Here is a 15,844-nt window from a genome sequence, read left to right as displayed (position 1 = left end):
AAGGTGCTGTCTGATCTCATACAAGTTTATAAATTCAGCTCAAGGTGCTATCTGATCTCGGATGGGTATAAATTCAGCTCAAGGTGCTTTCTGATCTCATACGAGTTTATACATTCAGCTCAAGGTGCTGTCTGATCTCAGATGAGTTTATACATTCAGCTCAAGGTGCTGTCTGATCTCAGATGAGTTTATACATTCAGATCAAGGTGCTGTCTGATCTCAGACGAGTTTATAAATTCAGATCAAGGTGCTGTCTGATCTCATACAAGTTTATAAATTCAGCTCAAGGTGCTATCTGATCTCGGATGGGTATAAATTCAGCTCAAGGTGCTTTCTGATCTCATACGAGTTTATACATTCAGCTCAAGGTGCTTTCTGATCTCAGACGAGTTTATACATTCAGATCAAGGTGCTGTCTGATCTCAGACGAGTTTATACATTCAGCTCAAGGTGCTATCTGATCTCAGATGTTATAAATTCAGCTCAAGGTGCTTTCTGATCTCATACGAGTTTATAAATTCAAATCAAAGTGCTGTCTGATCTCAGATGAGTTTATAAATTCAGTACATCACAATCTGTTGCTGTCTGATCTCCAGTAAGTTTATAAATTCAGCACATGATCCTGTCTGGTCTCAGAAAGGTTAATGAATTTGCCAAATCCATCTGATGTTACTTGCTTTCAGTTAAATATCTGTTTCAGATAAATTAATCAGAGATCAGACAGCACCTCAAGCTTAATTTGTGGTCTGGTTAAAAAGTGTGTACATGATGCTTGCCTCATCTCAGACGAGTTCATAGATTGTGGTCAAGATGCAGTCTGATTTCAGAAAGGTTTAAAATTCAGCATGTGATGTCATCTGATCTCAGGTGAGTTTATATATTCTGTACATGCTGCTGTCTGATCTCAGATGAGTTACATTCAGCCTCCATGCTGAAGGCGCATGAGGAGGGTATCAGCACAGCCAAGCCTGCATCCGATGCGTTTTTCATGTGGACATGGGTGGAAATTAGGCCTCCGCTTGCTGTCTGCGCTGGTTTATCTGCATTTTCCCACCAGGTCATTACAGCCCGACAGGAATATAATGGAACTAAGTCATTTTCTCTATCAGAGGATAGTGAGAAGATCATGTGTCAGCGAGCTCTACCAGCACTAGCCTGATGATGAGGATGATGGGAAGCTATCTGCTAACTCGAGGATGCTTTACTGCAAATAAACCTCCAACTCATCCATGCTCTCGATTTTACCTCATTTAACGGAACGCCGCTCATTTTTACCGACCAATTTGCAGTCATTTTAGCCTTGAAGAGGATATTTTATAAAGACTTGGCGATATTTTGACTTAGCTTCGCTAGCTAAGCAGCTGTTTGCTTGACTGTCAGTGGATATTTTAAGCAAACGGGGGGATTTACAGCAAAATAACACACAAATCAGGCCGGTAAAGAATGTAAATGAGACATCTGGAATCCTGAGGGAATGAATTCACAGACCAGATTAAACGACACATCTTATCAAATGAAATGAACGGTCCGTAAATAAACGCTTGTGTATCTATTTGTTTAGATGCAAAGGTGGCCGCTGCCCGACAAACATTTTCCTGAAAGCCTATTCGGCGACCAAAAAATTAAATTTAACTACGTAAAATAAAACAGAGAAAACTAAACTTAAATCCAACATCACTGAAATGGCTGAAGAGGCGTTTCCTTTACATTATCTGGTGTGGAACAATCAATATCAAGAACTGGACCGAGAGCTTCAGAAAAAGCAGGTGCATAGAGTAGATTAAACTATTTATTATTTTAAATCATGGGCTTTCCCCTCAATTAATCCGCTTTTATTATTCTTTAATGTGTGTGTATTACAGCATGACATGGAGTGGCTGGATCCGCGCGGGCGCACGCCGCTCGAGCTGTCAGTGTGTCTCGGGCACCTGGAGTCCACGCGCGTCTTACTGAGACACAACGCTGATCCCACACACAACAACACACAGGGATGGACAGGTATGAACCATTTCATGAAATACTTAAACCCCAAAATTAACAATTTACTCATGTATTTCCAAAGCCTGTATTAATTTCCCCCATGAAGAGAAGTTTGGACTTTTCCATCAATAAAAATAAATGGAGAAAAAATCTCAAAATCTGTTTACGTTTTTTATTGAGGGGAGTCAAATTGACCGCGTTGATTCACCGAAAATCACGCTGTGAGAAACAAACAAAAACTATTTGCTGTTATATTTAATAGTCAGTTATCTTTTAAGTTTTAATTTCTAAACCTAAACTTAATTTAGGGTTCTACTTTAGAAATAGGACTCTTTTTATTCTCTTTTAGTGTGAGGAAAAAACTTTTTACCACTATTGGACTATGGAGATCTGCTTTAATGCTCCAGTAGTAGCCTACTTGACTTTGTCTTTCACAGTGCTTTACATTTTATAACCGGTTATAGTTATCAAACTCATCATTGTTTGTTATGACAAGGCCGAGTTACCACCTCTGGTTAAGCGGAAAAGTTTAAATTGGTACTGTTTTAGTTAAATCCACCAGTGGTTTAACTCCTTATTTGTCTCTCAGTTTATCCAATAAAGATGTACACTATAATCTTTGCTCAAATGGCCTGTTAAATCTCAATGTTCATCGGGTCTGAACAGAGCTTGGAAAAAAAGATTTTAATTATAATGCTCCTGTTTCTTGAAATAATCAACAGAATATTTTAAAGTTGTCCATGCTTCCGTCATAAATTAATTTAAGGTTGTTGTTTTTTTAAAAGGTTATAATGAAAAAATAAACATCAATCGTAATTCCCTATTCACTTCCATTATATGGAAAATAGCTGTCATGGCATTCTGGAGAATATCTTTGTTTTTATTCCTCAGAAAAAAACAAAATAACACAGGTCTGAAATCGCACAGAGGTCAATATTAATAATTAAGTGTATCGATATAAATAATTTAGTGTATCATTTTCATTTTGCTTTTCCTAGTTTTCCCAACATGTTCCTCTTTAGTATATCTCATGAGTGCAGGCCAGTGGTGATGGCAGTGCTAAATTATGTGTGCAGTTTTGCAGGAAGCAGTGAGCACTGGAGACCCTGAGCTGGTGCAGCTGGTCCTTCAGTACAGAGACTTCAGAAGAGCCACAGAGAGACTGGCTGGTATTCCTGAGCTACTGAGCAAACTCAGACAGGTGATGCACATGCACACATACACCCTGATTGATGTCCATTCACTGGGTAGATCCATAAGTCTTTTTAAAACCTCACAGGCTTCATAATTCTCAGTATCAACACATAACAAAATAACAACCTCAAATTAATAACAATTATACAACTACTATAAGTAAATCCATTCTTTATTGGAAACTGCAGGATTGTTTATATTTTTGCAAATTATAAACTGTATTATAGCCCAGCTCTCTATATAAAGTTGGATATAAATGTATATTATATCCAACTTCATCCGCATACATAAAGTACAACCCACGTAAAGCAAAATATACTACGTAACAAATGATTGCAAAAATTGACTTGACATTTTCTTATAAAACTATCAGGTGCAATATTGTTTTGAATTAATATCCTCTCTCAGAAAGCATTCCAGCATATTGTCTTTTTCTGCAGGCACGTGATTTCTATGTGGAGATGAAATGGGAATTTACTAGCTGGGGTAAGTTGAAGAGCTAAAATGTTCGGAAAGACCCACAAACTCTTACGCTTTTACTGTAGATCACTTTTGTCCCACCCTTGACAACCTAGATTGCAACTTTAACCGTTTCAGCACCACCGACGTGGACAGCTCCTGTGATCAATTGCGCCTGACAGTCAGTTGTCATTCTGTTTCAATTGTTCAGTTCCTCTAGTGTCAAAAGTTTGTCCAAGCGATGTGTATCGTGTATGGAAAAGCGGTTCATGTTTGCGGGTCGACACCACTTTATTGGGCTTTGAGCACATGACCTGGCTTAAGGGCCGACGCAGCTACATCTTTAAAGGTGGAGGTGAGTCTTTAAAGAGGACATGTTATCATATAAAATTCTTGATTTTATTTCTGGGGTTTACTTGAATAGGTTTTCATAATTAAATATAAAAAACATACATATTTTACACTGTTGCAGTACCTCTCTTCCCAGTCTGTCAGTAATGCTCTGTTTAGTTTCTGTCTCTATGAAGTCCCACCTTCTGAAAAGAGCAATGTGCTCAAGGACCGTATCCATAAAACATCTTAAGGCTAAAAGTAGCTCCTAACTTGCCGATTTAGGAGAAACTCTTAAAAATAATGGACTCCTAAATTTTTGCTCTAAGCTTATTGCAAAAGCATTTTAGTGCTAAAACTAGCTTCTGAATCTGTGAAAAGTTAGGAAAAGTCAAGAGGACTCCTAAGTTACTAAGGCCAACTCACAAATAATCCTAAAATGGCTGTTGCCGGCACTTAACCTCAGCAATTAGGGATGCACCGATACCTTTTTTCTAAGGACCGAGTACGAGTACCGATACTTTTTTCTAGTACTCGCCGGTACTGATACCGATGCCTATACATTTATTAATTTCTCTCTCTCTCTCTCTCTCTTTTTTTGGTGATGTTGCAGTTTTCCCAGTACAACAAGTGAGACTAATAATATATATAACTAATAATATAATACATAATGAATGTAGGACAGCTTCTTTATTATTACTCTAATGAAAAAAAGTAATACTTTTTATGTGCTTGTCACAAACCTAAAGAACAAAAATTTCACAGTGTCCAATAACCTTCAAAGGGCATAATTACCAATATATATAATTGTTGTTATAAAAAGAAATTTACAAACAAATTACAAACAATACAACAAAAACTATAGAGATGCACATTAAATAAACTTGTTTTTCAGATACAGTAGGTTTATTTACCATGTATACATTTATTTAACATATTTTGTTGTTTTATTAACATTAATGACAAATATAGGGTACGGTCCCTTTAAGACCGAATCCATACTGACACATATCCTGTTTTCACCCAAATGTTTACGGCCACTTAAGCCATAACCGACTGTATTTACGTGAGATACTCCACACGATGAACATTTTGACAACTATATGTGCATTTGACCATTCAGGCGCGAGGAGAACTGATCGCGCGCTGTCTGAGAGAAGTGGGATCGCGTGCAAGAAAGAGAGAGCGCGCACGCGAGAGAGAGCGCTTCTAGTCTGTGTCATTCAGCGCGATTTCGCCTATCCCACCTTCACTAATCGATAACGAATTGTGATTGAAAGCATGCAGTTCGCAATGTGTGTGTTGTCATGATTCATTTTTTAAGTATTTCCACACCTCTGAGGCTGACATTGTTTCTGCTGCTGCCGCCGGCGTCTCTGTGCACGGACAATTCTGTCAGTTACGTCACGTGAGGTATCGGACTTTGGTTTCGGGGGTATTTTTACGAGTACAAGTACATGAGCTTGGTATAGAGGCAACAGGCGATAGAGCTTTGGGTTGAATATCCGATTGCCTTGTGGCAGCTCGGGTGACGCGAGTTCGAATTCCGGCTAGTGGACCTTTCCCGATCCCGTCCCCCTTCTCTCTTCCACTTCGCTTCCTGTCTACTCAGTTCTATCATAATAAAAAGGCAAAAACAGCAAAAATAAATCTTTGAAAATAAATAAATAAGAAATAAGAAAATACTTGTTTAATTAGTGACACTTGGCCTACATTTTAAAATCTTCATTTGAATATGGCAAAATAATACCTCGTTCTACAATATTTCTATGATTAAATCACTGACAGAGACCCCCCCCCTATCAGCCAATCACTGTGGCATACTTAGTAAGCATGTTCACATCATCCATAGCAATGAGGTCAACTGCGCCCTTTCTCTTAGTTTAAGATTTCTCTCTATTCCTTAGTAAATGTTGGTCTCAGCAGCTTTGTGGATAGGTTTTAAGAGAAAACTCTTAGCTAAGAACTTTTACTGCTATTTAGCAGAACTCTTAGTGGTAAGATAAGATGTTTTGTAAATACGGCCCCTGATTGGTAGACTGGACCAGTGTGTTGTGATTGGTCAAACGTTTCAAGCGTGTTTCGGAAATGTCACGCCCCTTACCATAACTGCCAGTTTCAACACACTACTAACGAAACTCAACCAGGCCTCGTCTCTTTTATTCCACGTATGCCTTGGGTGGGAATTATTATTAATAAGGATTATTGTGACATTCCTGGACGAACTCAAGACTACAATTGAGGTGTTTCAGGGATTCAGAATAGGGCTGGGACAATAAATTGATGCATCAAAAATCGAGAAATGATTTTCCGAATGCATCACGATTCTCTCTCGAATCGATTCTGAGCTTAGTTTTTAACAGCAGATAGCACTGTGTGCTTTAGAAACAGACCTAGTCTGCTTCCTTCCAATTCCTTACACACACCACTTCTATAAAATAATCATTCATAAAGTTTGAAAAGGTTGAAGTGAATTACAAGGGTGTTTGCAGTGGGCTGTTTACATTAATCTAGCATTCTGAGGTGCAAGTACATTCTCAGACTCAGCCGAACGCACGAGCGCTCTTCTCCGTGAGCATTTGAGTGTGTGATTAAAAACCAGCCTAGAGCAGCATCTGCTGTTATTAACTAATCTCAGAATCAATTTGAGAGTGAATCGCGATGCATTTGGAAAATCTCAGAATCGATCCACGAATCGAGAAGCATTGATTTATTGTCGCAGCCCTAGTTCAGAAACAGTGCTTACTGATACAGAAATTAACTCCCCTTGAAGTGGACTTAGTAACTTTACAGACCTTTTTCATGCTCAAACAGCAATATTACACACAAAGAAAGTTGAAAATATAACACAGCTTAATAGGTTTTCTTCAACACACACTCAAGCAGGGTGCACATGCAGAGTTCAGGGTTTTGAAGTGGCTTGTGTATTTTGCAGAGAGTGGGGCAATGGTGATGGAGGTGGACCACGAGAAGCAGGTAGTGTATACAGAACCACTGTCTCTGTCTCCACGCGACACTCCCTCGCTGCTCGCCGCCATGCTGCCCTCACAGGAGAACACGGCCCAGAGACTCACCTCTCCTATAGTGTCCACTCATCTCAACACACGCAACATTGCCTTTGAGAGGTAAAGGAAAAGCATTTCACACAGATATGAATTACTCTCGAGTCTGTAAGGAACACACTCCTTAATTCTCTGTTCTGCCCTGACTGTAGAAATAAATCTGGGATTTGGGGATGGCGCTCAGAGAAGACTGAAGTTGTGAGTGGATATGAAGCAAAGGTGGGTCTAATTTCACTTTAATCACTTTAAGAGGCATTTAAATGTGCAGTGAGCAATTTCTGAGAAACAATGTTGATTATTTGAAATCGACACCTAAACAAACACACCCCTCTCTTCATTGCTCCGCCCCTGAAATAACAAATATGCTATGTGAGACAGGCTACCACTAACGGCTGGCGCATCATACAGTTTGAGCAAGTATGAATGAATCAGCTGCAACAACAACAACAGCATATCTTAGTTCTGTGAAACATAGCAAAAACCAGTGTTACTCGCGTATCAAGCAGAAACAAAAGCAACCTCTGCATCTGTTTTCAGGCCTTCCCGCTCTCTAACGTCTCTCCAGTGCTGGATAGCTTTTCTAATATTAAAGGGGTAGTTCACCCAAATGAAAATTATCCCATGATTTACTCACCCTCAAGCCATCCTTGGTGTATATGACTATCTTCTATCTTCAATCGGAGTTATATTAAAATATATCCAAGCTTGATAATGGTAGTGAATAGGGACGCGATTTTGAAGCCGAAAAAATATATAAAAATAATCATAAAAATAATCCAAGCAAAGCAATGTGTTTTTGTATGAAAAATATCCATATTTAAAACTTTAATAAATATAATAACTAGCTTCCGGCAGACAGCCGTACGCATCGATTTGCATCGGAAGAGTAACCCCTGACCCGACGCATGATGTAATGATCAACGCGGAAACGCAGAGGATAGAGCAAAACAAAACACTGGTCACGAATTAGAAGTCTAAAACGAGAAATTTTAAAGAGAAATGTCAGAGGATTTCGATATAAGAGAAGAGGAGCTTGAGTTTGTTGCACATCCCTATTTGTTTAAACCGCGAGAGGCGTCTAAGCTTACGATACTCCTACAGTTTATAAAGTTTATTGCAAAATATTTAGTTTATAAAGTTTTAAATATGGATATTTTTCCCATTGCTTTGCTTCAGAAGGCCTTTATTAACTCACTGGAGCCCTATGGATTATTTTTTATGATGGATAGATGCATTTATTTGTGCTTCAAAATCTTGCCCCCCTTCACTACAATTACAGATATTTTTTTTAATATATCTCAGATTGTGTTCACCTGAAAGAAGATAGTCATAGACGCCTAGGATGGCTTGAGAGTGAATAAATCATGTGATAATTTTCATTTTTGGGTGAACTAACCCTTTAACACTGGTCCTAAGCTCTTGCCTGATCGTAACCCTTCATTTTTCAATTATATTCCTCTGACCTTTTCCTCTTTGGTAATATCTCAGCCATCTCTGTTTCTACAGTCTTTCTTCAAATCTCCCTCTTGCTCGCTCTCTCTCCTCCCTCATCATGAGTTGGCACGCCCCTTACTGCTGATTGGCTACAAGAGTGTTTTGTTGCTCAGTGGATTGGTCTGTTCCACTTTGTGTTTTCTCCCGTTTACACAGCCAGGACTATGTACAAACATAATATTTTTTTCAGCACACAGACATCAAGCAAATATTCACAAAATTGTTTGTTTAGGTGTTGATTTAAATTTTCAACAGCGTTTCTCTTAAATTGCTTACTGCACCTTTAACTCTGAGTCCTGCTGAAAACACCTGTGCACCATGACTAAATGAGCTCCCTAACTGCTTTTTATAATTACATAATTGTAGGTTTACAGTGCCATTAATGTGGAATTAGTGACACGTTCTCGAACTGAACACCTTTCTGATCAGGACAAGTCTAGGAGTAAAGGTACATAAACCCATACAGACAGAAAAATGGTGCTGACAGTGAATTTAATTAATAAATATACAGTCTGAGACAATTTTTGAAATGTATTTTCCTTTTGTACGGCCACCTTCTACACACTTCAGCCTCCTCTGCGCTTTCAGGATCTAGAACTCCTCTACAGTCGTTCCTTGGTATTGCTGAGCAGCATATCTCTAGTACTGGGGTGAGTGTGATCAGTGGTCTCTTGCATATCATTTTATTTTTTATTTATATTTTAAATATATTTAGTTTTTTTTTTTTTTTTTTTTGTAACAATTATTAGGAAAAAAAAACTCTAATATATTTAAAAAAAAATTAATTATCAATATATTTAGCAAGTATATTAACAACAAAATAATTAAAATAAAAATTATGTAATAGTTACATGATTATTAAATTATTATAATCATTAAAAAATAACCAAAAACATAAAAAAAATAATAATAATAATAAACACAGTATAAACTACCATTCCAAAGTTTGGGGTTAGTATGATTTTTTTTTTTTTTTAAGAAATTAATACTTTTATTCAGCAAGGATGCATAAACTGATCAAAAGTTACAGTAAAGACATTCACAAAAGATTTCTGTTTCAAATAAATGCTGTTCTTTTGAACTTTATATTCATCAAAGAATCTGAAAAAATGCAGCACGACTTTTTCCAACATTGATAATAATAAGAAATGTTTCTTGAGCAGCAAATCAGCATGTTAGAATGATTTCTGAAGGATCATGTGACACTAAAGACTGGAGTAATGATGCTGAAAATTCAGATTTACAATCACAGGAATAAATTACATTTTAAATATATTAACATAGAAAACAGTTATTTTAAATTGTAATAATATTTCATACTATTACTGTTTTTACTGTATTTTTGATCAAATAATTGCAGCCTTGTTTATCATGAGAGACTTAAAAAAAAAACATTAAAAAAATTGTACCGGCCCCAAACTTGTGAACACATCAGTGTATATATCTTATTTACAGAGTATATTGTTGACTGTATTGATATGAGACAACACTGATTCATTTGTATATTGTAGAGTCAGGTTTCTCAGTGCGCTAGTCCCCATAATCCAACAGCTATCACAGCGGAGGAGTACTTCGATGCAGAGTTTAATCTGAATGGCAGAGATATTGGGCGGCCCATTGAGCTTACCAGCAAAGTGCAGAGGTACTGTCTCTATGGCAACTCCAAAGTGCCTGACTGAACAGTGTTTGTACGTGAATTAAGAATATGTTGTACCTTTGTCTGTCTCTCTCAGGTTTAAAGCCACTCTCTGGTTAAGTGAAGCTCATCCTCTCTCACTGGCTGAGCAGGTGACACCCATCATTGACCTCATGGCCATATCTAACGCCCACTTTGCCAAGCTGCGTGATTTCATCACCCTACGCCTACCACCTGGCTTTCCTGTAAAGATAGGTGAGAAGAAGAGACACATCCAGTTGATTTTCCATGTTATAATTTGATTTCTTAATACACGTTCTTTGTCTTATTGATATTAACTTTTCATCTGTGCATATTAAATTTGTCTTTGATATCTTATTTAAAATATTTTCTCAAAGAATATCTTGTTTTACTCCAAATACACCAAAAATTGTTGCCAATACAAATTTAAAGTGCCCCTATTATGCTTTTTCAGGTATTACCTTTCATGTAGTGTGTAATACAGCTGTTTGTGAATGTAAAGGGTCTGAAAGTTTTAAAAATCAAAGTGCAGATAAATGGAGTTATTGTCTACCAAAAGAAAGAACCGATTCTGAACTGCCTGAAACAAGTCGTCAGTAATTCCATTCTTACTTCCTTTCGAATTATTTATTTGCATAATGCCAAACTATGGTATTCATTGGCTGCCCGTGAACAACGTACTTTGACCCTCAAACACTGTAGTTGTAGTTGAGGCCTGGAAGAGTTTGGTTTGTGTTATCGACATTTTGAGAAAACACTATTTTCTGCACTGCGAAAGCAAATCCACTTTGCATGTAGGCCTACTTCCAAAGCAGCCGAGCCGACCAATCACAACAGACTAGGCCATCTGACCAATCACAGCAGAGTAGACCAATCACAACAGACTGAAAAAAGGGGTTTAGAGAGATTGAATCCTTTGTCGAACCGTTTCAGACACTGTGAGAAAAGAGGTGATGCTACACTGTATATTATGAGAAAATGTAAGTGTTTGACCTTGGATGCATGTAAAACTATTGTAAAAGACCTCCAAAAGAACATTAGAACCCTGTAAAATAGCATAACAGGGCACTTTAAATTGACTTTAATCATGTCCTTATTCTTAGAAATTCCTCTCTTCCACGTGTTGAATGCTCGAGTGACATTCAGCAATCTTTGTGGCTGTGATGAGCCGGTCAGTTCTGTTACTGTACTATCTCCACAAGAAGCCACAGAGGCTGGTATGCATCTCTTCTGTTCAAGTTCCTCTGGCTGTAACTGTGCCGGTTATTCACCTTCACCTAACTGCTTTCAGGTCAGACACCTCCTCCTCTGCAGTGTGAAATAGACCCATCTGTGTTTGAGCCTCCCCCAGAATACACCACGCTTGGACCAGGCCGCAGTGAACCGATGAGAGATGAGGATGATAATTTACTCCAGTTCGCCATACAGCAGAGCCTGCTGGACGCGGGAACAGAAAGTGACCAGGTATATAAATAATCAATACATGTTATTTTTGGACGAATAGAAAGTCAGATTCAGGTTCATTTCTGTAAATTTGCTCATAAACTGATACTGCTCTGCAATTATTACATTATTGTAATATACACCGATCAGGCATAACATTATGACCACCTTACTAATATTGTGTTGGTCCCCATTTTGCTGCCAAAACAGCCCTGACCCATCGAGGCATGGACTCCGCTAGACCCCTGAAGGTGTGCTGTGGTATCTGGCACCAAGATGTTAGCAGTAAGTCCTGTAAGTTGTGAGGTGGGGCCTCCATGGATCGGAGGTGTTTGTTCAGCACATCCCACAGATGCTCGATTGGATTGAGATCTGAAGAATTTGGAGGCCAAGTCAACACCTCAAACTCGTTGTTGTGCTCCTCAAACCATTCCTGAACCATTTTTGCTTTGTGGCAGGGCGCATTATCCTGCTGAAAGAGGCCACAGCCACCAGGGAATACTGTTTCCATGAAAGGGTGTATATGGTCTGCAACAATGCTTAGGTAGGTGGTACGTGTAAAAGTAACATCCACATGGATGGCAGGACCCAAGGTTTCCCAGCAGAACGTTGCACAAAGCATCACACTGCCTCGTGGTGTAAAAGAAAACGTGATTCATCAGACCAGGCCACCTTCTTCCATTGCTCCATGGTCCAGTTCTGATGCTCACGTGCCCACTGTTGACGCTTTCGGCGGTGGACAGGGGTCAGCATGGGCATGACTGGTCTGTGGCTATGCAGCCCCATATGCAACAAGTTGCGATGCACTGTGTATTCTGACACCTTTCTGTCAGAACCAGCATTAATTTCTTCAGCAATTTGAGCTACAGTAGCTCATCTGTTGGATCGGACCACATGGGCCAGCCTTCGCTCCCCATGTGCATCAATGAGCCTTGGCCCTTGACCCATGACCCTGTCGCCAGTTCACCTCTGTTCCTTCCTTGGACCACTTTTGATAGATACTGACCACTGCAGACCGGGAACACCCCACAAGAGCTGCAGTTTTGGAGATGCTCTGACCCAGTTGTCTAGCCATCACAATATGGCCCTTGTCAAACTCACTCAAATCCTTACGCTTGCCCATTTTTCTGCTTCTAACATCAACTTTGAGGACAAAATGTTCACTTGCTGCCTAATATATCCCACCCACTAACACTATATACAGCATGACAAGCACATTTACTACACATTTTTCAATCGAGATTTTTTTTTTTTTTTGCACTATAAAAAAGCATGGGAAGTACATTTATCATCCAAGAAAAAAAAAAATGTTTTTAGTTTTATTTGATTTTATTTACACAGGTGTGACATTTGATTTTTTTTCCTTCCCTATAGCATTGTATTTATCTGGATGTCCACTGCTTTCCACCCACTCCCTCATTTCTCTTTCTTTTCCTGTGTTTCTGTAGGTGACCATATGGGAGGCTCTCACTAACACTCGTCCAGTTTCTCAGCCTCCGCTTTATGAGGAGGACTCTCAGCTTGAGAGGTGTGTGTGTGTGTGTGTGGATCAACAACAGTGTGTAGATTTAGTGTGAGGATGTGGATATCAGTTGTTCAGCTGCTTTGAAATGTGTCTCTGTCTCTGATAGGGCAATTCAGGAATCTCTGTCTTTGTCACTGGCTGGAGGGGAGAGTGGAGAGTCAGATCCTGGACTGCCGTTATCCCCATCTGATCCCGCCCTCAACTCACCTCCATGTTACAGCTCACTGGCCGAGCCTCGGGTACCGGGAGCGTTTGCTGTGGCTACCAGTTTTGATGAACAGCTACGCATCGCAATGGAACTTTCATGCAGAGAACAAGAGGAGTTAGATAGGTACGAATGATGAAAGAGCAGGAATGACAGAATCCATAGACATAAGCTCTGTTCCCAAACCTAGTGATTTCAAAGCATCATAGACCCCTGACCCAAAGTCTAGTTTTTAAATAATGTTTTTTTTTTTTGGTATGCTATATACATCATGGCAAGAATATTTATTAAATGTTTTCCATTCAAGAGACAATTTTGTTTTATTTTAATTTTTTAGTTTTTTGTTTTGTCGCGCTATATACAACAATGAAGCACATTTACTACACATTTTTCATGTAAGAGAAAATGTTTAGTTTTTTTGTTTTGTTGCGGTATTTATTATGACAAGCACATTTATTACACATTTTTCATCTAAGAGAAAATGTTTTGTTTTTGTTTTATTTTGTTGTGCTATATTTTACATGACAAGCACATTTACTACACATTTTTCATCAAAGAGAAAATTTGTTTTTTTTTTGTTTTGTTTTTTTATTTGTGCTATATATATTTTTATTTGTGTTTATTTGTGCTATATTTGTGCTGTTTGTTTATTTGTGCTATATATTTGTTTTTTATTTGTGCTACAAATGTTTAGCTTTTTGTTTTGTTGTGCTATAGATTACATGACAAGCACATTTACTACACATTTTTCAAGAGAAAATTGTTTCGTTTTATTTTTTGTTGTATATAGCACAACAAAACAAAAAACAAACAAGACAAACACATTTACTACACATTTTTCATCTAAGAATAAATTGTTTTTTGTTAGTTTTTTGTTTTGTTGTGCTATATATGACATGACAAGCATATTTACTACACATTTTTCATCTAAGAGAAAATTTTTGTTTCGTTTTATTTTTTGTTGTATATAGTGCAACAAAACAAAAAACATAACATTTACTACACATTTTTCATCCAAGAGAAAATTTGTTTTGTTTTATTTTTTGTTGTATATAATGCAACAAAACAAAAAAACATAACATGACAAATACATTTACTACACATTTTTCATCTAAGAGAAAATTTGTTTCGTTTTATTTTTTGTTGTATATAGTGCAACAAAACAAAAAACATAACATTTACTACACATTTTTCATCCAAGAGAAAATTTTTCATTTTATTTTTTGTTGTATATAATGCAACAGAACAAAAAACATAACATGACAAACATTTACTACACATTTTTTATCTAAGAGAAAACTTTTATTTTTTTTTGTTTTTGTTTTGTTGCACTATATACAACATGACAAGCACATTTACTAGTACTACGCATTTTTCATCTAAGAGAAAATTTTTAGTTTTTTTGTTTAAATTTTTGTTTTGTGCTGTAGATTACATGACAAGCACATTTACTACACATTTTTCATCTAAGAGAAATTTTGTTTTGTTTTATTTATTTATTTTGCACTATATACAACAAAAACATTTACTACCCATTTTTGTCCCTATAACATTAGAATTATCTGGCTATTTTTCCCTTTTCACTTGCAGCATAATATACAATATATCAGTCTCTGAGAATCTATACTACAAAAACATTAACACCTATTGTTGTTTTGTTCTTCATATTTTCACTGTGGCAACTTAATGCGAGCGATTTTCCACATACCACGTCATCTCATGAGTTCAATAGAGAAAAAACGTAACTATTCAAATTAATATAAAAAAAATGTGGAACAGTTTATTTTTTTCTCCCTCATTTCTATAAGCCAATAACATTCCTCTTTTTGTTCCCTAAAGGAAGAGGAGGGAAGAGGAGGAAGAGCTGGAGAGGATACTACAGCTGTCTCTCACAGAGAAGTAACTGTAGCAATGCTAGATGTGGGTTTAAAGGAGTAATTTATTGGTTGTGTTTTTTTCTGCAATGTTAAATTATTCTTCTTATAGATTCATCACTCTTTATTTCTTTTCCAAAATAATAAAGATGGGATAGCAAGAGGAAATGGAGAGAGTGTGTGTGCCAAGACTGAAACAATTTATAAGAGATGATAAAACAAAGAACACGGCATGAAAATGTGAATGATATCCTCTCAGTTCCGCTGTCTTTTGAGTGATAAAAGGTCAACTTCAACTTCATTGTATAATGATACAGATGAAAATGTGAATATAAATTATGAATATTGATGACTATGATAATGCATAAAGGTAAAGTACTAAAAATACTATTGCATACAATAATGAGTTTACGTATGGTGGATGATAATAACATGAAAGTATAAGTATTAAATGTTGCTCAAACACTTTCACAACAATGATCTCTGTTATGACGTTTTTGTGTGCATGGGGAAGCGACCATCTAAGATGTATAGACAGCAGACAAAGAAACTGACTGAAACACCTAAAATATATTAGTATCAGCGATGTAAAAGGGGCTTCAGAAAAGTTGCTGCCCACAC

The 15,844-nt window shown here is 37.4% G+C and overlaps 1 protein-coding gene across 1 annotated transcript; it reads left to right on the top strand.

Annotated features, from left to right (window-relative positions):
• The first annotated feature begins 801 nt into the window (after positions 1–801).
• ankrd13d (ankyrin repeat domain 13 family, member D) lies at positions 802–15,700 on the top strand. Its single transcript, XM_051859561.1, has 16 exons — positions 802–1,766; positions 1,863–1,998; positions 3,057–3,181; positions 3,615–3,660; positions 3,845–3,988; positions 6,899–7,088; positions 7,178–7,244; positions 8,886–8,967; positions 9,090–9,169; positions 10,031–10,161; positions 10,253–10,410; positions 11,280–11,393; positions 11,468–11,640; positions 13,068–13,147; positions 13,251–13,475; positions 15,189–15,700. Exons 1-16 carry the CDS (start codon positions 1,683–1,685, stop codon positions 15,250–15,252), a joined length of 1,899 nt encoding a protein of 632 aa, XP_051715521.1. The 5' UTR covers positions 802–1,682; the 3' UTR covers positions 15,253–15,700.
• The last annotated feature ends 144 nt before the right edge of the window (positions 15,701–15,844 follow it).

Source organism: Ctenopharyngodon idella, chromosome 14 (genome assembly GCF_019924925.1).
Source record: "Ctenopharyngodon idella isolate HZGC_01 chromosome 14, HZGC01, whole genome shotgun sequence".
NCBI lineage: Eukaryota > Metazoa > Chordata > Actinopteri > Cypriniformes > Xenocyprididae > Ctenopharyngodon > Ctenopharyngodon idella.
This window is presented reverse-complemented; position numbering and strand designations above follow the sequence as displayed.